We start from the raw sequence: 27,217 nt of genomic DNA, 5'->3' as shown, positions 1-27,217 counted from the left end.
TCATGTGTTTGCTAGGATTTGTTAAAAATAAATTAATTTCAATTTTATTAATTTAAAAAACATATTGAATCACTCGGTAGAGTATAATAAAAATAGAGTCCTGGGTTCTATTCCCAGGGGTTCTGGTTTCAGGTGGAGCCCCGTATTCTGTAATCAGAACAAGCTCCCCTGGCAATTTATGAGCAGCCAGATTAAAGATTCACTCTGTACAAAATTTTTAGGAAGCGGAGATGAATAATAGCAAAGAACGTTAAAAGCAAGCAAGAAGGTGAGATGAAACATTAAATACCTCAATGATAAAGCTGTGTTAATAGGCCAAATGGCAAATAGAAGTTATTTATTAATGATACTGTGGATTATTTTTATAAGGCATTCTTGGAGAAATATGAAACATGTTGAGCTCAATAAGTCATAAAACCCTTGTGTCTTCTTTCCAGTGAGTACTATCAGAGTAAATGATTCACAGAAGTATGACACTAGGCTCTTTATCCCTTTTGAAATAAAGATCCTAAGATTACCAAACATTTTAACCTTTAAGAAAATAATATGACTTCCTGAGCTAAGCTCTTGCCCAGGAATGCAAAAGCTATATAGCTTATATGAAATTAAAAAAATAAAATAGATGATAGTTTTCGGGACCCACCTCAGATAGTATGTGGAACATAGCTGTAATTAGGCTCTGTTGTTTTAAGATGGTACAGTTAAAAACATAAAGCAGTTGTAACTGGAATTTGAATGGAAGAGGAAACAAACCATTTTTATTCCTCAACTTTCTTTTTTCCTATTTTAATTAGTCTCTTTCAGATGCACTCATTTCTCTTCAGATGGTATATCCTCGAAGGAATCTTTCAGCTGACCAGTGGAGGAATGCCCAATTATTGAGTCTCATCAGTGCACCCAGTACAATGCTTAATCCTGCACAGTCTGACACCGTATGGTTCTGTTTTTCTCCTTTTGAATGAAAGTAGCAAAATTGATTTTTTTTAAAAAAAGTATCAATTAAGCAGTTCTGATGCAATATTTCTTCTAGTGAAGTTTATTGTAAAATGCTCAGTAGGAAAACAAAAATCACCTCAAATCTTACTAACTAGAGAAAATCATTATAAAATGATGTTATATTTTCAGTCTTTTCTCTTTGCATATGAACATCAATTTTATGCATATGGAGAGTACACACGCATAATTACTGATTTGGGTGAGACAACGAGCATCCCTGTACATAAAACTTTTTTAACTTGACTAAAATTTTATCCTTTGGAATACTGAAAACTCTGAAATAGACTTGGGAAATTTGGAAGTTGTCAGTTATCAAATTGACTATGATTTAGCAACAGTATTTTTTAAAGAAAGAGTTTAAAGTGTGTAAATATGAAAGAAGCACAGCTCTCATTGTCTTTTATGGACAGCAAGTTTAAATATAGGTTATAAAACTTTTATCCAACTTCTCAAATTTGTTGTGGTGGTATTTGAACCAAGAATTAAGTAGTAAGAATTCTCAGGAGTCAGAAGGAGACTGACTCAATACAGATTTTTTTTTAAAGAATTTCTTTTAACCACAAATGTATATTTTCTGTTTTTAAGATGCCTTGCGAATATCTCTCTCTGGATGCAATGGAAAAATGGATTATCTGTAAGTAAAATTGGTTAGTTTTGTCATTACCCCTCAGGTTTTAAGTTTTAGAGAAAAATAACAGGTAACATGTATTACTTCTATGCTGAGCCTTCTATGTGCATTACCTCACTCTTGGCTTCTTACTGACTCTGTCAGGGTAAATGGTCTGTTTTATAGCTGAGAAATCTAAAGCTTAGTCCACATAGCTGGTAAGTGACAAAGTAAGAACCCAGGCTAGAGCTCCAAGGCTCATAGTCTAGGTTATCTCTCAACAAAGCTGTCAAACTAAATTTTGTTTTGTTTTTAATGATTTTTTTAAATATTGCATTTATTCAGTTACGGTTTTAGGTATTAATTAACTTCAGTACATATACTAAATGACTCATATGTTTGGCAATTTGTTAGATGCAGGGAGGATAAAATTACTACTAGTTTCTGCCCCTAAGAAGTTTATAAACCATGGGGGGAAATAGACACAGAGACACACAGATATAATACAAAATGAGAAGTGCTATAGTGTAATTCCTTGTACCACCCCCAGGTCCATTGGCAAAAGGGAGTAATTTTGAGTGGTTTATGTTTTTTAATTCTTAGAATTCTTATTTCTTATTTATTAACTTTTAGATATTTTATGCTGACTTTTTATTAGTGTTTTTCAAATTAAAGTAAAAGACTAGTTTTTCTTTTTTATTGTTTTTTGGATTGATACTTTGATAAAATACAATGGAAATGAATACTAGAATTACCAGAAATAAAGTAATAAGCAAAGACAAAGTAAAAGGCCACATATTAAATTATTAGATTTAATTCAGCAATTAGGTTACTATTCAGTTTCTATTCATAAATCCCTCAAATTTTTATGAAAGTTTCTAAATACTCTTCAGTTTCTCTATTTAATCTCATTAATCATTGGAACTTTGAATAGCACTGTTATTCTTATGAAAGGTAAAATTTAGCACATACTCTCTTCCCTTAGCCATTTTTTATAATTTTTACATTGATCAGGTTCATTTATATTTTCTATAATGATAGTTAAAATTTTCATGTTTTGTCTGTTAGTCAGTTCGGAAACACAGCATTTGAAGTATTGAGTTTGCTCAAATGTATAATGATTCTTGGTTGTTTTATGTTTATGGATGTATGTCTGAAGAACTGAGTGATTAGTAAAGTTAGGTGGCATGGGTGACGTCTAGAGTTACATAGCACTATTTCTCCCCCACTTCTTTACTTTAAATGGGAATGTTCATTCTAGGGCTTCTTATAATGACCAGGGAGGTGGGTAGGAAGGCAGGCTACCCTAATGGAGGATATGTGATCATGGAGAAGGCAGACAGATTTGGATAACCAAGTTGCCAAAGCAAGGGAAGCCTTCCTCTGAGTTGTGCTGCTTTCATGTATTTGAATCTTGAGTAGAGTTAATATAAAGGTAAAGAGTTACCTCAAACTCGGCACTTCTCTTTTTGACCCTGATTTCTCCACTAGGCCGTTTTTACAAAAGATGGTCAATTTTCTTAGGCATTTTCTCTAGATTAGTTCAAAGTGTGGTCCCTGGACTAGCAGTATCAAATAGAAACTTCTTAGATATGCAGAATCTTGATCTCTGTCCTAAACCTACTAACCCAGAAACTCTGTGGATAAATTCCAGCAATCTGTGATTTAATAATAATAAGCCTTCCTGCTGATTTTGACATAAGCTAAAGTTTGGGGATTACTGGTCTAGATTATAGCTTGGGGCCAAGAGTTATTGAGGACCCAGGTATTTGGAATGCAATTATAAAACAATTTTTCCAAGAATATTGAGGACCCAGGTATTTTGGAATGCAATTATAAAACAATTTTTCCTTATGTTCTTTTAAGGCTTTATTCTTGCTCTGTTGGTTGAACTCAGAGGACTCACTGAGAAAGATCTCTTTTTATCTCTGGAGTTTGAGATTACAAAGTTTTCTCTAACTTTCTTGTCTAGTACTAGTCTTCAGTCTTGTTCTCTAACATTTTTATGGCCTAAAATTAAAAAAAATTTTTCTGTCTTTTCACTGGGACCTTGGTAGGGAAAAGAGGTTAATGTGTGGTTTCATAAACCATCCTCCTCATCTTCGGCAGTCTATTTTAAATTATCTTTTGTGATTTTATTACAAATGAATGTGCTTTAATTCATAGTGGATTTTGCAGAATAGAGAAACATACAATATTTGTCATCTTGTATATATATGAAATTACCTGTCACTTAAAAGCCTCAAATTAGTGATTCTGTTTGTTTCTATAATTTTGAAAAGCTACCCTGTAACTGAAAGAACTTAACTTTTTAATACTTTTATATTTGTACTTACTTTTCTTTTTATTTAAAGTCGGCTTTATTTTGTGCCATGGGATCCTAAATACTGATGCAACAGCACTGAACCTTTGGAAGCTAGCTCTTCAGAGTAGCTCTTGCCTCTCTCTCTTTCGGGACGAAGTTTTCCACATTCACAAAGCTGCAGAAGACTTATTTGTAAACATACGAGGGTATGTTTTCTATTTTCAGTTTCTTTTGTCTTTAGAGAAGGGTAATGAGTGGATTATTTTTATTGAAGTTTTTGGACTAGAGAAGGGTCATATCATGCAATAGGATACAGCCTATACCATTTTCCCAGTAGCAGCAAGTCGTTTTTAACAATCATCCTAATATGGTAGTGTTCATATATTTTACAAGTAACTTCACAGATTAAAATACCTAGTGTTCCTGCCTTTTCAAAACTTGTATTCTAGGAGAAAGAAGATATGTCTTCTTGCAAATCATAATATGGTTTCAGATATAAATATTACTAAAAGCACCGTATACATTTTAGAATTTTGAACTTTTTCGAAGTGCTATTTTAGAATACAGTGTATTTGTAAAAGTATATGAATCAATCAAAAATATTTTATTAAATTAGTTGTAATAATTACAGAATTCAGACCACTGCATATAGAATATCATGTTTCCTTTTAATAGAAAGGTATTCCAAGTGACTCAACTGTATTCACTTCCAGTAAAGCAAACAATTATCAAAAATTTGTTATTTGAAATTTTGAATGCCTTCATTTCTTTCTACATGAAGTTCTGAAGACAATACATAAAAGCCAAATTGAGCTCAGACTTGGTAGCACGTAAGAAATCTTTTGAAGTTAAGAGAATCTAAAATATCCTGGGATCCTCTGTACTTTAAAGTGTTAAATAATTATGTTGGGCTTATTAGCTTCAGATAGGAATTAAATCTACCTGCATTTATTTCATTTCCAATTTAGTAATGTCCTAATGAAACTGAGATAAAATAAAGTGTCTATTAGTTATTAAAAAAGAAAAATAAACTGTTTAACACTAACAATGTAAGCCAGTATGTCTCAGATTTTAGTGCACATAAGAATTACCCTGGGGCGTGAACTAAAATTTAGCTTCCTGGGCATCATCCCAAACCTCCTGTATCTGCTCTCTCGGTGTCTGGGAAAGGTTAAAAGAGTCTGTCCCACTCCCAGTTATTTATTGAGGTAAAATTTATGCACAGAAAAGTGCACAAATTTTAGATGTAAAGCTCAATGACTTTACATGTGAATATGCTAGGTGACTTCTTAGATCAAGACAGAGCAATTCCATTATACCCAGAAAATGGATATTTTGTGCCTCTTCTTTCTGGTCAGTACTGCCACCCCTGGTCCCCCTCTCCTCAGCTTCTTTCAAGTGAACAGCTATTCTGATTTCTGTTTCCATAGGTGATTCTGATATTCTCAGGCAGGTAGTTTCATAGTCATAATATGAGAAACAGTACCCTATGTACTTTTCAGCTCTTAATTTGGCTCTTATTTTAGATGGTGGAGTACCTGGAAATATCCTATATTATAGGGGCTTTGTCATTTTCCAGTTGAGATTGAAAATCATGAAACTTGTATGATATCTTAGCATATTGACAACCTCTCTATGGAATCATATTTAAATATATATAAACGTTTAGAACCAGGTTGTCTATATATGTTGAGCAAGCTTATGTATGGTACAAGTAAGTTTAATGGTACCGTGAAACCAATTGTCTTTTTGTTAGGCTTTTTTATATGATAAATTTACCGTTGTAAGTATTTCTATATTTGAAGTCAAGAAGTTTTTAATTTTTTCTTTATTAGTGAGTGATCAATCTAATTTAAATGTGAATTATAGTAATTACAAGTCAGGCCATAGATATGAAAGCTTATTAATTATAGAGGGGAGTGATTACAGAGTTAGTATATTTTGGACATCTGCTCAAAGAACACATAAATCCTAGAGTATTTAATTTAGAAGGTGGAGTTCCTGGTATTAAGTGGGTTTTCCTTAACATTTTACGAATTTTTAATTTTTGTATCTAGTATTTATGAAATTAACTTTTATTAGCATTTATTTTTCACATGGCACCTTTAAACTGGTTGTTGGTGTTCTGATTGTTTTAAAGGAGACAAATGCTTTCCTGCTCCCATTTTCTCCACCATAAAGCCCCTGGTCCCTAAACAGTTGCGAGTATTGATCACTACTATATGCCTTCTCAGAATTTTTCTAATGCTTATGGGATAGCAATATAGGTCGGAAGTTAAAAAGTCAGAATGGCTTTGTTGACACTTTAAATTTTTGGAAATCACTATTAATTATATCAGAAGTATAATTTTAAAGTCTCTTTTGGGGCTTAAGGAAGTATATTTAACAAATTAAGAATTTACATTGTGAAGTTTAATTTTATTGTTGGAGTAATATAAGATTTTTCTAGGAGGACTTGACTGGGTACTTAAGGTTCTAGGAAAGGATGTGGGTAGACCTCTTCCTCATGCCTTTTCAGTTTGAGGGCCAGGTTTTCCTGTTAATAATATGTCATTTTTAATTGACTTAGTATTTGACTAACTTATTTTGACTTATTGATAAAATTAAGATTAATATGGTTCTTTTTTTTTGCACATAGCTATAATAAGCGTATTAATGACATAAGAGAATGCAAAGAGGCAGCTGTGTCGCATGCGTAAGTAGTTCTCTTATCTGTGGTAGTTAAATCAGGAATTTTTTAAAGCATTATTTTGTTGAAACTAGTGCAGGTTAATAGTGTGCAAAGTGTGGTGGTAGGCAAAGTGAGGTTATATAAGTATCTGGTAACCTTGGAGTTAGTGCAGAAAATTTTAAATATTCTAAAAGTGTTGATAAAAATGCTCTAAGGAAGTACAAAACAAAGAACTTTTATTTTAGGTTATCATTCAGGTCTCTTACTGCCACTCTTCTCCCTTGCCAATACTTTACAAATTGTGATGATTTTTGTACTTCTTCATGAAAATTGACATATTTTCATACTTTTCCAAATAGAGTTTATTTTTCAAAGTTTGTTTTTCAGTTTTTAACATATTTATATTAGTAGATATATAGATAACTTAAAATTAGAAATTAATGTATTTTTAAAAATTGAATAATTTTTCAATTTTCTCATGGAATAATTATAAATAATTTGATACTTCATCTTAATTGTTAAGTATATGACATACTTGTGAATATTTTCTCCACTGAGTCTAGATAATGTAGAGATATCTGATCCATCAGTATTTCTATAAGGCACAAAGAAGATAAGCACCATTGCCATAGATGGAAAATATAAAACCACAGGAAGTTTTAGAATTTAGTTTTAAGCTGTAGAATGGATATTGGGGATTTAAACCATCTTTATTCGTTGCTATCTGTGCTATATGATTTCCTCATGAATTTTTTTTTTTCACTTAAACGAAGTGATTATATTATTAAAAAATCATTCTCTGGTATAAATAACATACTTAGGAGTGTTAGAATTCCTTTCCTGACTATAGGAATACATATGATTATCACTTCTTCATGGGATGGACCTTATTGTAGACAAGTATATGGGGTTATAGTTATTTTTTATAAAGATCTTTTAAAAGTAAGGTGTTTTTATTTCTTTTACTTATTACATAAAGTAATCATAAAAAAATCGGTAGTAATTTCTGTTACTCATTACCATGTTCCAGGCATAGTATAGATACTTCCTCTCAATGTTAAAACACCACAGAAACCTTGTAGTTAACCCTGTGTAGTAAAATAGTCAAAATAACATTTGCCTACTTTCTTCTTCAAAATTACTCAGAAGACTTTATTATTGTCAGATAACAAGAACTTGTCATTGGAATTAAAATAACACTGTAGAAGTGTACTATACATGAGGCTTATGAAACGTATTATCTGAGGCAGGTGTCATCATCCCTGTTTTGTAGATGAGAGGCTGAAACTTAAGAGAGGTGGAACCTAAGGTCACATAGGCAGAATTGGATTTTACTTTGTCTTCTAAAACTAATCTGTATCAAAGCTAAATATCTGGTATTGTATATTTCTTATACTTGGTTTTTTTGTTTTTTGTTTTTTTTGGCATATACATCATGTATGTATGTGTGTGTGGCCATTTATTTTTGCACCTATATAAATTTTAAAACAATTGGAGCAATGTGTATTTTGCATAGTATGAGTTAGAATATTTAGAACGCTATGTGATTTTTCCCCCATGTTAGCATGTCAATTAATTTTTTCTATTTTGCATTTTATTTTTAAAATATCTAGTATATGAATATTTATGATTATCTTTTTCTTTTCTCATCTTAGTTTTTGAACAAGAGTACCAAATAGCTGTCATCCTGATCTCTTTATTGAACATAGCTCTTTAGTCAGTTTTATATATTTAATAGGAATATACTTAAACGAGGCTATGAATATTCAGAAACTTATTGTTGTATTTATTGATTTCTATGTGGAAGTGACAAAAATGTATACAATATGATAGTGATTGCTTTCAAGGATTTCACAGTCCACTTTATAAAAGGCTATATGGTACTAAAATTGCAGAAATTATTCAGAAATGGACATCTGGATATTGGGACATGCTTTTTGTAGGATTAGTCTTGAAGTTTGGGTAGGATTTTGATAGGTGAAGAGTAACAATAAACGTGGTTACAAAAGCAGCACAAGAAAGGCAAAGATAAATATAAGATTGGGAAGTCATTTAATGATAAACACATAGAAGATGATATTCATAGAGGCTTCTGCTTTGTAAAAAAGCTTTGGATGTTGATCTTAAAATGATGTTATTTAATTTCCAATAATTTTAGCAGAAACATATAGACTCTAATAGTGTCTTTTCCTTTAGTGGTTCAATGCACAGAGAAAGACGCAAGTTTTTAAGGTCTGCACTGAAAGAATTGGCTACTGTCCTCTCTGATCAGCCTGGCTTGCTAGGTCCCAAGGTAATTGATTTTAATTCTTATTTCATCTACAAGTGTGCCATATTGAACTTTTAAAAATAAGTTTTCTCTCTCTGAAATTTTACTAAAATTTAAGTCAAGGACCGCATAAAAGGATTTTCTATTTAGCTGAGAACAAATAAATATTTGCTGACTTTACACTCATACATCACACCTTCCTCCCCATTTTCCTCACCTCTTATATGTATGCTCTCCCTGATATATACTTCTAAGTTCTCTTTGGTCTTCTCATTTCTGTCTTTTGAACTTGATTTCGTCAGTTCTTGCCAGTGACTTTTCACTTACAGAAAGATTATGAATAGGTTTTGTTTTTAATCTTTGCATGAGAGTAAGCAATTTTTTTTTTTATTAGGCACTTTTTGTTTTTATGGCATTATCCTTTGCTCGTGATGAAATTATCTGGCTACTTCGTCATGCAGATAACATGCCAAAGAAGAGTGCAGATGACTTTATAGATAAGTAAGTTAGCAACATTTAAAAAATTATTTCTTGTGTATTTTGATTTATGGGCTATGGAATTTGGGGACTTGAAGTAAAATTATTTTGAAAGACTTTTTTTAGGGCTTTTCATATTTATCATAATACAGGAATATTTGTAATATAGCATTAGATGATATTAATTAGAATGCAAAGTCAACTTGAGTTTAAAATTAGAGCTTTCCTTTCTAGTACTTTTTTGCCTTAGCTCTTTTTTTTTTTTTTGCTTTCTATGATTTCTTTATTCATATGTAGTAATTTTAAGAAGTAATTGACATCAGATGTTTAACAGTGCTTTTTCTAAGAAAAATATTGTAGTAATAACAAAGGTATTTCACATTTTCCTAGATAACTATTTTTTGAATTTTTTTTTTTTTATTTTTTAAAAAGGCACATTGCTGAATTAATATTTTACATGGAAGAGCTTAGAGCACATGTCAGGAAATATGGACCTGTAATGCAGAGGTATTATGTGCAGTACCTTTCTGGCTTTGATGCTGTTGTTCTCAATGAGCTTGTGCAGGTAAAAACTATCTCATTCTCCCTTTTGTTCCTTCCCTTTTTTCTAGTAATTGATTTGTTTGCTCAACAGGCATTTATAAAATACAATCTTATACCATGTGGTGGAGATACAGATTTAAATAAGTCATGGTCATATTTTGTCAAGGGGGTCATATCTTGTCAAAGAGGTCCAGCGGGGAGAAAACATTTAGTTGTAGTCCAGTGTGATAGGCATTATGCTTACGTGTGTACAAAGCTCAAAGTGAACGCAATGCAGGGAATGATTCTTTACTTTGCAGATGGAGGTGTACAATAACTAAATTATAGAAGGTCTTGCAAAAGAGGTTGGTCATAAATCAGATTTACTACTTGCAAAGATCACCCTGGCTCAGTGTGGTTGATGAGTTGTCGGATTCCAAGGGAGGAGGTAGAGAGATTAGGAGAAAAATTAGACAGGTGAGAGCTGATGAGAACCAGAACTTGGATAGTGGCTATGGAGATAAGGAAAAGACGATGGAAAAATATAATTGATGACTGAGTATTAGAGGAAAAGTAGGAGATAAATCTTTTTACATAGTGCATTAGAGAATGGCCAGTTAAAAAAAAATCATCTACATGTCCTAATTTAATTAAATGTCCTAATTTTATTTTCAATTTGGATTTTCCTCTACTGATTTTTAGTCTTAGGGTTTTGTTTTGTTTTTGCTTTCCACAATTTATTTGGTCTTTTTCATCTATTTTTTCCCTAGTAACCGGACTGTAAGGAAAATAGTATTTTATTTTGCTTCATTTTATAAAATCACAGACATCTAAAAACTACTATAAGCTAACATAATATAAAGGAAGAACATCATGAATTCTCTTTATATTAAGACTAATATTATTAAGGCTATATTACGACAACTGGTTTTTCAGAGAAGTAACCAAACTTTGAAGTAACCAAAAAAATCCTATTTTTTAAAAATCTACCTAAAAATGTAAATAAGAAATGAAAAATGTCATGCAATTATTTACCCTGAATTACATACAGGTTCTAAGTTACTATCCTAAACTAAATCCTAAATTTCTCATTTTGTCCACTAGATGGAGCTCAGATGCTTCCTTTTTAGAATGTCCATTTAAAAAGGAATACAAAAGCTGATTTTTATTCATAGAATGTTATTACTTTGCTGTAATAGTATTTAAATACTAGTTACTTATCAGATAAACCAGAGCCTCTCATGCTATCACCATCTAAAAAGTAAATCAGATTCCTGGTTTCATGTCATTTTGAAACTTGCTGTGGCATGTGGATACTTATTAATAAATTTTACATATTTATGTTAGAGTGTTAACGATTTTAAGTCATTCCATATCTTTTGGTATCTTTTATGTAAACTGTATGTTAACAATACTAAAAAAAATTAACTTTTCTAGAATTGTAATAGTAGCAGTAATAATACTAATAATTGTCAAATTATTGACAATATACTTTATTACATCTGTACAATAACTCTAAGTTTAGGATTGGTTGTTATTTGTTGAAGGTAAAAGACCTTATGTAACTTGCTCGGTATTGTGCAGTTCGTAAGTAACAAACAGAGCCAGTATTTGAAGTCAGTATGCCTGAGCTTTTTACCACCTTTTCTTTTGTAAAGTATATGCATGGTGTTTTTAACCATTTGCTAGCATTTAAATTTAGAATTAAAATTGACCTGTTAATATTGTTCATTGTAATAGGTTAAATTATTTTTTAAGTGTATAGTATAGTGACATTATGTACACTCACATTGTTGTGTAGGTTTTAATGTTTTGAAAAGTATGCTGTTCGTGAGCTAAATATTCACTTTTTAAAAACATTAACCTCCATTTCAGATCAGTTTATCAAATTTTAATATTTTTTAGCCAGTTTGAGAGAAATTGTTTTGGTCTTAATTTTGTCAAGGTATAATTTACATTTATTAAAATTCACCACTTTTTAGTGTATTGTTTGAATTTTGGCAACTGTATATATATTCATGTGACCGCCACAACAGTTAAGATGTAGAACCTGTCTAATGCTTAGTTTTCTTGTGCATCTTTGTAGTTGATTCTCTCTTAGACAACCCTGACAGCCAGTCATCCGCTTTTTGTCACTTTTTGCCTTTAAAAAAAATCATACCAATGAAATCATATACCATATAATCATTTGGTTTTGATTTATTTCAACTAACATAATGTTATTTGAGATTTCATCCAAGTTATTATATGTATCAACACGTTGTTCTTGTTTATTGCTGAAAAATATTCCACAGTATGGCTAGACCAGTTTATTTATATATCCACCAGTTGATGGACCTATGAATTGTTTCCCAATTAGATGATTTTAACCTTATTTTTTGTTTCTTTTCAGAATCTTTCTGTTTGCCCTGAAGACGAATCAATCATCATGTCCTCTTTTGTTAACACTATGACTTCCCTAAGTGTAAAGCAAGGTAATGAATCTTATCTAAATGAAATATTTTCCTCTAATTGAGTTTTTAAATTTTATTATTAAGGAAAGGATTTGACAGTTAATTTTTAAAGACTCACTTATTTTTTAGACATACAGTAGTCCCCCCTTATTTCACTTAGCGTTGTACTCTCTAGGTCCATTCATGTAGGTATAACTTTTGCCTTTACAGAACTTTACTACTAATAGTCTACTATTGACAGGAAGCCTTACCAATAACATAAACACTAAATTAGCACATATTTTGTATGTTATGTATATTATATACTGCATTCTTAAAGTAAGCTAGAGAAAAGAAAATGTTATTTAAAAAATAAGGAAAAATACACTTACAGTACTATATATATTTACTGAAAAAAATTTGTATGAGTGGATCAGCACAATTCATACCCATGTTCAGTGATCAACTACTGTTTTTCCTATACATACACACCTGTGATAAAGTTTAATTTATAATTTAGGCACAGTAAGAGGTTAACAGCAATAATAATTATAGAACAATTATAACAACATAGTGTAATAAAAGTTATGTGAATATGGTCTCTCTCAAAATATCTTATTTTCCTGTACTCACGTTTTCATTAAAGAACGTACTCTATGGCTTCTCTTCAACACATCTAAATTGCCAGTGTCACTACTCTTGTGCTTTAGGGCCATTATTAAGTAAAATAAGAGTTATTTGAACACAAGCACTGTAATACCAAAACAGTTGATCTGATAGCTGAGACAGGTGATAAGTTACTAACTATTGTATACAGTGTGGCTATGCTAGACAGTTCACATCTGGGATGGGACCCAGTGGGGCAGTATTAGTTGCATCATGCTACTCAGAACATCATGCATTTAAAACTTAATGAATGTTTCTGGCATTTTTCATTTAATTTCTTTGAACTGTGGTTGACTGTGGGTAACTGCAACTACAGAAAGTGAAACCATAGATATTTAATCTGTTCTCTTTTGTCTTTGTTCTCTCTGAAGCCAGTTTCCAAAATGGGTGTGCGATGATGTTTATAAAAATCATAAGAATTACAGCTTGAAATTTCTTAGCAGGAGAAAAAAGCATTTTATAATGGGGGGGAAAAAAGTAAGAAAACAAGAGTTCCCCATATCATAAAAAGTGTCTATTTGGTCCAGAAAAACCTCCCAAAGAGTCCCTGGTGTATATTTCATCCTAGCATTACCTATGACAATAATAAATACCATGGTAAAATGTTTAATATGTGGTAGACATTTTATATATACGTTATCCCATTAATCTGCATCAGTTTTAAAAGCTGTCAATACTTTTTTTGTGGCAGATTTGAAAACTCAAGGTTTGAGAGTTAAGCTCTCAGTTATTTAACATGATTTGACCAAACTCTAACAGGTAGTAAATACTAGAATGGGAATTTTAAGTTAGGTCTGCCAGTCTTAAAAGTTAAGATGCTATATACTAGACTGCCTCTCCATTTTTTGAATACTTTATTCCAGTATATTGATATGGTGTTTTAGTTTTGTAATCTTCAAGTGAAAGGTATCAGAAACCTTTGTAATTTCTGAGTAATAAATAGATTTATTTTATCACACTTACGTAATGAAACTATTGTAAACTTGCCTGGTGATATTTAGTTTATATATAGAGTTATTTTGTGGGACTTCACTGTGCTATCTAAAGTTTCTAGTGGATTCTTCAAGCTCTGTTCTAGCTCCACTGAGAATCATAGTTAAGAAGAAAAGTCTATACATTTCTTTTGGCGTAACTGCCTCCTTTAACATCATCTTTATAGGATTTGAGAATTATTTCACTGTATTTTTAAGGGGACAGTTTAGTAGTGTTAAGTATTTTCACATGGTTGTACAACCAATCCCCAGAACTTTTTCATCTGGCAAAACTGAAACACTATAGCTGTTAAATAGCAACTCCCCATTTCCCTTCCCCCAGCCCCGGCATTATACTTTCTGCTTCTATGAGTTCGACTAAACACCTCATGTAAGTGGAATCGAATTGTATAGTATTTGTCTTTTTGTTCCTAACTTATTTCACTAGCGTAATGTCTTCAAGGTTTAGCCATGTTGTAGGATGTGTTAGTCAGAATTTCCTTTTTTAAGGCTCAATAATAAACTACATTTTGTTTATCTGTTGAGGAACATTGGATTGTTTATATCTTTTGGCTATTGAGAATAATACTGCTGTGAATGTGAGTGTACAAAAATATCTCTTCATACCCTGCTTTCAATTCTTTTGTGTATATGCGCAGAAGTGGAATTGTCTTAGCTCTTAAAATTTGAAATGTGATTATAGATTTGTGAAAACATTGATTGGTTTTGTAATTTTTTTTTTTTCTGTTACAGTTGAAGATGGAGAAGTGTTTGATTTCAGAGGAATGAGATTAGATTGGTTCAGATTACAGGTAAGAATAATTTAATAATTTTCATTACCATTCTTTTGGTATTAGTTTCATGTTTATAACATGATTCAATATATGTACATATTGCAAAATGATCACCACTATAGGTCTAGTTAACATCTATCACCATACATAGTTACAAATTTATTTTTCTTGTAATGAGAACTTTTAAGATCTACTATCTTACCAACTTTTGAATATACAATACAGTGGTCCCCCCTTTCCTTGGAAGATATGTTCCAAGACTCTCTGGATGCTTGATAACACGGATAATACTCTGTATATACTATGTTTTTTCCTAAATGTACATACTTATGATAAAGTTTAATTTATAAATTAGGCACACAGATTGACAATAATAATAATAGAACAGTTATAACAGTATACTTTAATAAAAGTTGTGAATGTGGTCTCTCAAAATATCGTATTGTACTGGACAGACCCTTTATGTGATGATGAGGGATGATAAAATGCCTATGTGATGAGACATAGTGAGATGAATGATGTAGCAGGCATTGTGAGGTAGTGTTAGGCTTTTATAAGGATTACTTGAACATAAGCACTGTGGTACCACAACAGTCAGTTTGATAGTCAAGACAGCTACTGAGTTACTAAGGGGAGGGTAGTATTTTATGCAGCATGGATACACTGGACAAAATGATGATTCACATCCCAAGTAGGATGGTTTGAGATTTTGTCATGCTACATAGAATGGTGTACAATTTAAAGCTTATGAATTGTTTAATTCTGGAATTTTCTATTTAATATTTTCAGACCATGGTTGACCATGGGTAACTGAAAACCCAGACAGTGAAACCGTGCATAATAGAGGACTACTATACAGTGTGATTAACTGTGGTCACCATGCTGTGCATGGCACCCTGAGGATTTACCTTACTGGAAATTTATACCTTTTGACCACCTTTACTCATTTCATCCAGTCCCAGCTCCCTACCTCTGGCAACCACCAATTCGTTGTCTTTATCTTTGAGTGTCTTTGTTTTTTGTTTTGTTATTTTTTAAGATTCCACGTGATAAATGAGGTCATGCAGTTTGTCTTTCTCTGACTTGTTTCACAATTAGTTAGTATAATGTCTTCAGGGCCTATCCATATTGTTGCAAATGGATGATTCAGCTTTAAAAAAGGGAAATTCTGCCATTTACAGCAACATGGATGGACCTTGAAGGCATTGTGTGTGTCTGTCAACTTCTTTATCCATTTATCCACCAGGGGACACTTAGGTTGTTTCCACGTGATGACTATTATAAGTAATGCTGCATTGATAGTAAGAGTGCAGATATCTTTATGAGCTAGTGTTTTTGTTTCCTTCGGATAAATACCTAGAAGTAGAATTGCTGGATCGTATGGTGAATTCTGTTCTTAATTTTTCAAGGAACCTCCATACTGTTTTCCATAGCTACTGTACCAATTTACATCCCCACCAGTAATGCACAAGGGTTCCCTTTTCTCCACATGGTCAACACTTGATATTGCTTTTGTTTTTGATATTACTCATTCTAATGGGTGTGAGTTGATTTTGATATGCATTTCTTCGATGATTAGTAATGTTGAGCACCTTTTTATGTACCTGTTGCTATTAATGTATGTCTTCTTTGGAAAAATATCTGTTTAGATCATCTGTCCAATTTTTAAATCAGATTGTTTCTTTACTCTTGAGTTGTATATAGAAGAAACATACTAGTTGTTAAACTCGGATAAATATATTCTAACTTATGCTAATATAAAAGGTTTTTTGAGTAAAATAGATTATAATTTTAAAATGTCCAGATGTTTAAATCCCAGTATCTCTCTTGATTATTTTGATTTCAAGTATTTAATTCTAAAGTGAAAGCACAAAATCATTTTTGATAAGGTATTTGTAATCTAGAACCAATTGATAAAAACTTTAGGCTTGTGGCCATATAGTCTTTGTCATTAGTACCCCCTTCTTCCACTGTAGTGTGTGAGCAGCTGTAGACAATAACAAATGGATATAGCTATATTCCAATAACACTTTATAAAAACAAGCAGCTGGCTCACAGGCTATAGTTTATCATGTCCTAATCTAGTGCCAAAACCTTCATTTTTCTGCAATGCAGAAATAAATACTAATAAGATACTGGAATTAAATTTTTTCTTTTAATATATGACTCACATAAATAATTTTCAAGGACTTTTAAAATTCAAGCCTAAAATCTTTGTATATATGTAAATTAATGGTAGAATTTAATTGCCCCTTAAATATTTCTAGTATTTTGGAGAAACTGTAGCCCACTGTTTCTGATAACTTCATATTTAAAAACGACATATATTTTAAAATAATAATACTATATACTTATTACAAAAAGTAGGAGTATCTGCAGGTAAAGTAGAAAATGAAAGTTTATACTTTTCTTAGTCTCATTCTCTAGAAATACTTACTTCTAATAACTGGTTTATATTCTTTTAGGTGTTTAAACGTGTAAATGAGATTATACTATATACTGCTCTGCATTTTAAAAAAAATAAAATTTTTATTTGTTAAAACATGAAAATATAAGCTGAACATGTTTGTGGAAGAGATTTCGAGTATAGTGTCTGGAAGGACTCCTAGGAAGAGCATACTTTTCTGGCAATCTGCTTATTTCTCTAAAGTGCTTTTGCTTTTCTTAGGTTCTTTCCTTCTAACCTCAAAATACATTGATACTTTTCTCTCTCTTGTTTTGTGTTCTGTAGCATCTATTTTTAGAGATAATTTTATAAATGAGGCTACAAGAATTACGTAGCTTGCCTGAGGTTACAGAGCCTGGTTAGTGGGAGATTAGGGAAAAAAACTTGAAACACCATATATTAAATGTGAACATATTATAGATTATTTTCTTTCTATTGAAAACAAAGTTTAGAAATTAGCATTTCTTGGTTTTTAAATAAGCTATGAAACACCACAGAAGTAGAGCTTATAAAGGGAAAATAGAAGTAGAATTGCTTCACCAAAGGATATACACATTTAAAATTTTGAAAATTATTGTCATAAGCTTAAGCTGTTTCAGTCTCCTGTTTTCAGATTGTGAGAGTGCTCATAGCAATATTTGGTTTTAGAAAATTTTAGAGATTTAGATACATTTCAAATTAACCCTTATGAAGTACTTCCAGGATTGTTAAACTTATTTAAAAGATTCACTTGAGAATTTTAGCTTTATTTGGTCATATGGCAGAATATAAAGCATTTGAGTGAGCAGAACTGATATATTCCTGTGTAAGATTTTAAAATTTTTATGAGATATTTATCAGAACGTCACTCACTGTCTGATTATTTCATATATTCTATGTGTATATTAGTTTCCTAGAGTTGCCATAACAAAGTACTACAAACTAAGTGGCTTAAACAACAGAAGTGATTGTCTTACAGTTCTGGAGGCCAGAAGTCTGAGATTAAGGTGTTAGCAGAGTTGATGCCTTCTGAGGGCTGGAGGGAGATCTGTTCCTTGCCTTTCTCGTAGCTCTTGGTGGTTTGCTGGCAATCCTTGTTGTTCCTTGACTTGAAATGCATCTCTGTAATGACATTCTCCCTGTTTCGCTTCACATAGTGTTCCTAATATACGTCTCTCTGTGTCCAGATTTCTTCTTTTATAAAGACACCAGTCATATTGGATAAAGTTCATTTTAGGTTAATTACCTTTGTAAGGACCCTATTTCCAAATAAGGTCACATTCTGAGGTACAGGGGTCTGTGGTCTCAAGATATCTTTTTTGAAGACACAGATTAAATCATAACATTGCTCTTAACCATGATTGGATCATACAGCCACTTAGTCCCTTTCCTACTGCATAATAGACTCTTATTTTTTAGTGACTATAGGACACAGCATACCAAGGAGAGAATGGGACATACAGCTAAACCAGAGAAGTCTTTTCTAGGGAAAAAGGGCAAAAGTAAAAGGTCAGAGGCAGTGTCCAGAATCCCGGAGGTTCATACAGATGATGAAAAGGTCAACAGCGAAGGTTCCAAGCCTACCAACTAGATCATAGGATACAGGAGATAAAATATTGAGCAGTATTATGTGATCTGTAGAAGAGTACAGCTCCTCTTTTGAGGACTTTATAAATTTTGCTATGGAGATATAAAGACATAGAATATAATGAAAAAAAGCAGTTGAAAATCTAAAAGATTAATAAGTTAAAAGATGTCCATTATCAATTAATTACAGTTTTCATTATCAATTAATTACAGTTTTCTCAGAAGGGAGAAAGCTTTTTTCAAATTGGAATTGCTAATAATGGCTTTATAGAGAAAGCAGCATTTTACTTGGACATTGAAAGATGGGTAGAATTTGAATAGGAAACTAGCTTACAATGAGGAAGGGGCAAACAATGAGGAAAGGGCAAATAAAGAGACTTTAGTGTAAAGTATTACTGCAAGAAGGAGCACATATTCACAAGAGATGAATGATCTGGCTTTAATCAGTGGTTAGAAAGACAAGAGGACTTAGGTATAAGCCCCATGGCCAGAGAAGAGGTATAGAGTTACATTGTTATCAGTGGTTTTTGAGTGGAGCAGGACCGAATATGCCTTTGGAAGACTTACAGTATGCTTTGTGCCTTCACTGAAGTGCTATCCAGTTTTTATCCTAAGGTCATTGGTCATTTGTGGATCACTTTGATCTTTCTCTGTCTCTTTTCTAGTCTTGAGTTCTTCCTCTCTACATGTATTCTCTGTCCTTTTTTTTCTGCTTTCTAAGGCATCTCATTTCCATGTGTATTCCATTAGTTCCTTAAGCATCTTCAGTCACTCTTTCATTTATCTTCCTTTCTGCACAGGAAGCAGCATGAGCATCAGCATATATGCATTATTTTTTCCTTGCTTCCATGTCCCACAGGGGTAGTACAGAGGGGCCCAGATGAATGCTATGTATACAGTGGATTTGTGTTGCAGATAAGGAACACTGAGTTTGAAGAACCTTCCATTTTATCATCAACAAGAAGCTTACTTGCTCTTTGTTGCACAGGGAGATGTTACCTCATTCCTCAAGTTTGGTAGCTGCAAATGCAACTCTGAGAAGTGACCTAAGTAACCATACTGAGTAGTCTAGGTCTTGCATTCTTGGTATACAAGATCCTACATGAAGTGTGGGTGCACATTAGAGCCCGAAGGAATGTCTCCCAAAAGCCAGAACCCTGACCATCATCCATAATTTTTCTGTGGCCCACCATATCTACTTATTTCCAAGATTTAACTCTTGTAAACAACCAGCCCACTAGACCAGACCATCATAATCCTGTCTGGATTATTGCCTTCACTGCCTCCTAACATCTTTTTCTTGTTCCCTTTCCACCCTCCCTTCCCCGTTTCTCCCTTTCTAAAACAACAGTTGGCCATCACACAGAACCTTCAGTGGTTCACCACTGAAAGTTTAAATTCTTTACCATAGTAAACAGGAGTCTACATGATCTGGTGGAATCTCTTCTTTTACTGTTTCCCTTCTTTTCTTTGTACTCAAACTAGCCATAGCGAACAGTAGTAATTCTGTAGGCACCTCTTTCATTCTTGTTCTTTGTCCTTCTGGAATGCCCCCTATCCATGGACAGCATTCTGCTCTCTGTGAGTTGGTATCTCTGTAGTGGAATTTCTTTTCCTACAACCTGTGCTGATGATTTTGGTTAAATCCTATCTTTTTGACCAGCGTACACTAATTTTTACCATCTTCAGTGCTTTTCTGGACTCCATCAATTAGTACAGTGTATTTTACTATCCAGTTTTTAATGATTTAGTATAATCTAAAACCTCACTGAGTCAATGCACAGTACTTACTTTCATCTGATTGTTTCCTATGTATGTTTTCTCTCAAACTAGATTCAAAATTTTTCGCTACGATTTACATGACAGTTAATTGTTTTATACTTTCAATATTGTAACTTAAGTTCCTTTGGGGTTCAAGATCAATTACCAAATATTAGATTCTGTTTTATGGGCAGTAGTATTTCAGTTTGTTTATTTAAAGAAATTCTTGATAGGAATTTTAAATTTGGGTTATATAAGAGAACTTTTAATAAGAGAACTGATGTTACTGATACAGTGTCACAATAAATTGTTTTATAATAGCGGGTGTTGTAGAATGACAAGACTAAATTCATCGGTCTATAATTAAACTACTTTTGTTTTTTTGCTGTACTTTTATAGGCATATACTAGTGTCTCCAAGGCTTCACTTAGCCTTGCCGATCACAGAGAACTTGGAAAGATGATGAATACAATAATTTTTCATACAAAAATGGTGGATTCCTTGGTGGAAATGTTGGTGGAAACATCAGATCTCTCCATATTTTGGTACGCTGTAATCTTCTTTAAATATTTTAGTATCCAAAGATACCTTTCTTGATTTTTTTTTCTTTTTAATATTAGTATGGTCCTTAAGACAGTTCAGTAATAATAAACTCAAGAATAAAGAGAAGAGTAGACAACTTGCTAACAAAAAAATGACCAAGTTGGGATTTTATGTCTATTTTCAATTATTAAGAGCAACTCTTTCTGGTGTGAATTTATTTTACACTTTTTTTGAGAAAGTGAAAAAAAGTCACTTCAAATTGTCTTAAGCCCTCTTGCATCATTAGATGAAGGGGAATAAAGTGTGGATCAGGGTTAAATAGAGTAAATGTTGGAAATAAAATCCAAGTAATTTCACTCTACAGTATTAGACATTAATATTGTGATGATGTGATGACCGCTCCCTCCATTGTGCTTCACTCTCCTTTCTATCATAGATTCTTTAGTTACACTTAATAGTTTACAAGTGTTTGCCCCTTTATTCCCACATAATGTCCTTGAAGAAGGTCATGTTTTCATTTCCTTAGTGTTTAACGTAGTAGATACTTAATAAATGTTTGAATGAATACATGAACCTGATTATGATCAAACTAGTAAACAATGGAGCCAGAATTCATAGTCAAGTATTCTGGCTCCAAAGTTATACAATATCAACTGTATGTCTGCTTCTTGGCCTTTTTTCCTTTAGGGAAGCAGATTGGAAAAACCTAGTATGTCTCTTTATTTGTAAAATGCCGAGAGAATCTCAGTGGACACTGATTTTGGCAGTTTGTTAGGTTGGCTTTAATCAGCAGTACTGCAGAAGAACTCCAAATTACCAGGCAATGAAGGCATTAGGATCTTTTAAAGGAACTTGTAAAACACAATTTACATGTCAGATTTACAAGAATTTTAAAGATTATTTGGAACCCTATACTTTTGTCTGACACAAAGTCTTCCTTGGAAAGAAAATGAAACATTTTATGTTAACATATTTTTGAGCTATAAAAAAGTTCCTCTTGTTAAAGAAGGAGACAGCAATTAGAAAGTCCTCTTCCCTTAGAAATGAAAGCAATTTCAGTAATGTTTAAAATTTGTAATTTTCTGGTTAACTTTAACTAATTTTTATCTATTTTCTCATAGTCACATTATCATATCCAAAATAAAAACATGTTTATCTTATTATTCTGATATGTATTACATTTTTTATAATATTCTTTAACATCTCTTACATCTGAAAGTAATTAAAACTGGTGGTGTGTCATTGTTTAACTGACAATGTTTCTTTTTCTTGTACATAAAATAGTGGTGTTTCTTTTTTCTTTTTTTTAGTGGTTCTTAAAATCGATAATGACTTAGCTTTGTTGAAATATGATGATGTAAGATTTGAATGTCATATTCTTTTGCCATAAATACGGTTTATTTTCTGCTTAAGTTTGTATTTTAAAATTTGTTACTGTTATACAAATAATATTTTTATTACTCTGGAATGATTATTGGTGTGTAAGAAGTACCCTGGAAATATAACTGTTCTCAAGGTAATAAATGCTACCAAATGGTAACTTTCATTCACTTTAATCAAATTAACTGTAAAGCACTATATCATGAAAATTTTAACTATAAATATTGTGATTCTAATTTTTTAATTTGTTTTCTTATATAGTTTTTATAGTCGTGCTTTTGAGAAGATGTTTCAGCAATGTTTGGAGTTACCCTCTCAGTCAAGATACTCAATTGCATTTCCACTACTTTGCACTCATTTTATGAGTTGCACACATGAACTATGTCCAGAAGAGGTAAGTTCAGAGTAATACTGTGATTTATATGGTAGGCAGGATAAACTAAAACAAACATATAACCAACCAAATATTAACAAAGTCTGATTACCTAATTTAGCTTCCTACCTAATATATCTCTATACAGAATTGGAAGAATGCTTGAATAGATAGAATAGATGTTTGGATGGATGGATAAATTCACATACATGTTTATAAGAACATATAAAGTCACTTGGAATTAACTTTATTAAAGTAAATAGTGGGTCAGGTAAAATATTAATGGTAAAGTTATATACAATAATTGATTTCGTATGCTTGCTTTTCCTCTTAAACTATCATGGAAAAGACTTGAAAATTGAATGTACAGATTAGTGACTAAACATAAACATGTCAAAGAGGAATTTCACTGACTCGTTATACAATAGCTATAGTAAGTAAAATCTAGATTTGCTAGTATTTGTAAAACATACATAGGCATTCAGGCACTCAGAGTTATTGTGTAATTGAGATACTTAGTAATTTTGTTGATACCAAGTATCTATCAAAAATGTACTTAGTATTTCTTCTAATCTTTAGGGAAAAAATACCACTTTGTAAATGGATAAGATATATATTAAAATTAAATTGTTTAATTTAACTTAGTGTTGAATTCCTTTATTTAGAACTATAGAACTTGTAGAAAAGAAACTTAACAGGTAGCAGTAGCATTAATAATATCTTTAAGCATTGGATAACATCTTGCAGGTTTGTATTCCAGTATTCCATTGGAAGCAGACTCTGAGAAAGAGATTAGCCTGGAGGAAGTTTATTAAGGGAATACTTTTAGGATTAATACGCAATTAATAGATTTATAGAATTTTTAGATTAATAGATTCCCCCTGGCAAGCTTTATACCTAAGATATACTATTAATTTTTTTCCTCACCATTATCCTTCCCATTAAATCACCCATAAAATCCTCTTAATTTTATTTGCATGGTATCATTCCTTGAATCCATCCTCTACTTTCCATCGCTTTTGTCACTATTGTAGCTCAGATATTCAGTATTCCACCCCCCATCTTTAATTCTCCCGCCCCCCACTTCCACCCCTGACCTATGGATGTTACTGTTTCCCCTTAAGAAGTGGATCTCTGAAGGCGGGGCATCTCCTCCCACATGTTCACTGTGTGCACCTGGGGCCTGGTGCCCAGATATTCAGTATTCTTTATATGTACTCCTGAATAATTTTCCTGCCTTCAGTCTTTCTGCCTTTAAGACTGTCTAATACAATGCCACCAGAGTACCTCTTTTCCTTCTTAAAGAATCATCATTGGTTCTCTGTTGCATATGGAGAAAGTAAAATTTCTCAGCCAGGCATTTAAAATCCTCAACAATCCGATCTCTACTCCATTCTTTTTTATTGTCTTTTTTTTTTACATTGCGATTCAAAAATACATGTATATATAACATTAAAATATGCCGTTTTAATTATTTTTAGATGTACAGTTAAGTGGCGTTAATTACCTTCACAGTATTGTGCAGCCATCTCCACTATTCATTTCCAAAACTTTCATCACCCCAAGCAGAAACTCCATAAGCATTAGGCAGTCACTCCTCATCCTTCATGCCCTTGGTATCCTCTGCTTTCTGTCTCTATGAATTTGCTTGTTCTAGATAGTTCATATAAGTGGAGCCATTCAATATTTGTCCTTTTGTGTCTGGCTTATTTCACTTAGCATAATATTTCAAGGCTCATCTATGTGATAGCATGTATCAGAACTTCCTTTTTATGGGTAAACAATGATCTGTTGTATGTATATACCACATTTTGTTTATCTACTCATCTGTTAATGGACTCTACCCTCATTCTTGTCTTCAACTTACCACTCCCTACTCTTTATAACTAGCCTAGTACATACAAACCATACTAGTTTACTTGTCTACTTTTTGGCCCCCTAAAGGCTTTTCCTCAAACGTAAAGTTCATTTCACTGTACCTCTACCTGTTGTACTCTTTCCTTTTCTTCAGTAGTCAGGTTAAATCTCACCTCCAAAAAGATTTTTAGCATTCCTCTGGTTAGAATTTGTCTCTTTTTTACCATATTTTCATAGTACTTTATATCATTATTATAATGTTTGTCATCTACCTTAGATCACTTATTTTAATGTTTCTGCCTCATTTAGTTGGTTCTTGAATAGGATAAGACTCAATTCTTATTAAATAGTTACAACAGGTAATTAATAGTATGTTTATATTTATATAGTGTGTTTATATTTTTAATAGTGTGTTTATATTTAATAGAACCATAAAATTTACATAGCATTCCCTTGTTTTGCATTTGATTGTTGTGACAAAGTGACAACATAGTACCGCTGATAAGTATTCTTAGTTTAATGATGAAGAAAGTCTTTGGTGGACTGATTTTTCTTTCTCCGTATAAGCATGTAGCTAGTGAGTGGCAGTGTTCTGTTTTTCATTTAGCTAATTTGCTAAAGACTGTTATTTTCTAGCTGCCTTGTTAAATTAAATTCTGTGATAAAAAGACACAGTCTCTGCCCTTGACAAATCCATGATCTGACGATCTGTGTTGTGGTAGCAGTACACATGGGGTACTTCAGGACCGTTGAGGGAATTAACCTAAGTGAGGATAGAGTAAGTTGATATGCATAGTTCTCAGCGCAGTCTGGCTTTATAATTTTAGTTTTAGCCATTCAGCTTATTTAGATCAGAGATATTATGTAAAAAGCCTCCAGAACAACTTCTTAATGCCGAGGCCACATTTTTGAGCTGGAATGCTTAAAATAAATTTGAGAAAGTACCTTTTAAACTAGATTTGAATTTATACCCTGCTAGGTCAGCAGGACCCCTGAATAATGGCAGTACTAATGTGTTGATCTATCTGTACCATCGAATATAGTAGTTTACTCATTTTTTCCAGTCTCATTGTTTAAAAATTTTCTGTATGCTGTCTCCCAGATTTTTAACTCCAGCCCAGACCTTTCCCTTCAGTTATAGATTTTTCTTTATATCCAGATGCAACTTAGGTATTTTTAGCCATCTGAAATGTAACATGTCCAGAATAGAACTATTTGATCTTCTTGTTACCCCAACCTTGGAGTATTTTCTGGTTTGGGCTCTACCTTTATATGTACCCAAACTCCTGCCTCTTCTCCCCCTGACCAAGCCATGTCATCTTTTGCCTGGATTACTAAGAGATCCCTGTGCTTCTGCCATTGTCCTCCTAAAGTCCGTTCTCAGTACTGCGGATAGAGGCAGAGGGCAGATTAAAGAGAGACTTGTGACATGTTAAGAAACCTTGTTTTTTTTTAGTCTCAGTATTTCTGAGCCGTTGAAGCGGAGTAGTAAAATCAGATCTGTATTTTAAATAAGTTAGTCTAGTAAATGTGAAGCAGTGCTAATTCAGTGTTCTTTTTTAGGAAGAAGTGACAGTAAGAGATGTTTTATCTTGTAGGAGTCAGAATTTGGTTAAACAGGACCCTAAACGTTTATAACTTGAAATCTTTTCTTAAATGAACCAATATTTACTTGTATTTGGTCTGTAGATCCCTTTTAAAGTTTTAAAGGGCATTTTAAGTAAAACACATTGTAAGGTATCATGATAGATCTAGGAACATTTATTTTGCATGTTTAAGTATTTTCATATTTTATTATGTTACCTTAATTTCAGCAGTGTAAAAATATGCCATCTCTCTATGTTTTTTATATAATTAGGGGTGGTGAGGGAAGGAAAGCTCTTTAAAATATCTATTAAGTTTTACAACTGTGTAGTACACAGTTTTACAATATTATGTACTCAACGTTCCGGTTACCATTGACAAGGAAAACCTATTAAACTATCGTAAAACCCACCAAAACAAAAAAGGTACAGAATACTATAGATAGAGGTAGTTGGATTTGAGTGTGCTTATGGGTCTGCTGATAACAGATATAATCTAAAAATTCATTGTAATGTTCTTTTTCTCTACTGCATTCAGAAAATTCATGCTCAGCTTCTTTTCTCTCCCAGATGGGGGCGGGGGCAGTTTGATTTTAGGGAGTTGAGTGCCTTGTGAATTTCTTTGTTTTACCAACTGATTTCTAACAATTTTATTTAAATATTCAAGCTTTTCTTTTTTGTTTATACACTAAAAAGTTGTTTGTTGTGTCAAGATTTTTATATATGTGTATGTGTATAAATATGTATATAAATCAAGTAAGATTAGAAAACATTACTGTAAATAAATGTATTTCACATCTTATGTTTGATAAGGACTTTGTGGAATTTAAAAATTAAATTAATAGTTTCTCATGTAAAGGAAAATACTTTTTTTTAATATTCCTTCCAATACTACTTTACTTGTATAATCAGCAAGTACTTATTTTATGTCAACTCTGTGCCTATACAGTATAGTAGGTTAATTGTTATGAGATAAAAGAAGTCTATAACACTCCCCA

The 27,217-nt window shown here is 32.3% G+C and overlaps 1 protein-coding gene across 1 annotated transcript in view; it reads left to right on the top strand.

The window, feature by feature from the left end:
* Positions 1-27,217, top strand: part of NCKAP1 (NCK associated protein 1) — an 87,892-nt gene that overhangs the window by 31,644 nt on the left and 29,031 nt on the right. Inside the window, exons 7-17 of the mRNA XM_039855759.1 lie at positions 795-932; positions 1,582-1,630; positions 3,958-4,114; positions 6,547-6,603; positions 8,776-8,872; positions 9,243-9,349; positions 9,758-9,890; positions 12,240-12,321; positions 14,670-14,728; positions 20,883-21,028; positions 22,668-22,800. Of these exons, the coding sequence (XP_039711693.1) occupies positions 795-932; positions 1,582-1,630; positions 3,958-4,114; positions 6,547-6,603; positions 8,776-8,872; positions 9,243-9,349; positions 9,758-9,890; positions 12,240-12,321; positions 14,670-14,728; positions 20,883-21,028; positions 22,668-22,800 (1,158 nt within the window). The remainder of the gene's footprint in view (positions 1-794; positions 933-1,581; positions 1,631-3,957; positions 4,115-6,546; positions 6,604-8,775; positions 8,873-9,242; positions 9,350-9,757; positions 9,891-12,239; positions 12,322-14,669; positions 14,729-20,882; positions 21,029-22,667; positions 22,801-27,217) is intronic.

Source organism: Pteropus medius, unplaced genomic scaffold, assembly GCF_902729225.1.
Source record: "Pteropus medius unplaced genomic scaffold, Ma_sr-lr_union100, whole genome shotgun sequence".
NCBI classification, from domain to species: Eukaryota; Metazoa; Chordata; class Mammalia; order Chiroptera; family Pteropodidae; genus Pteropus; species Pteropus medius.
This window is presented reverse-complemented; position numbering and strand designations above follow the sequence as displayed.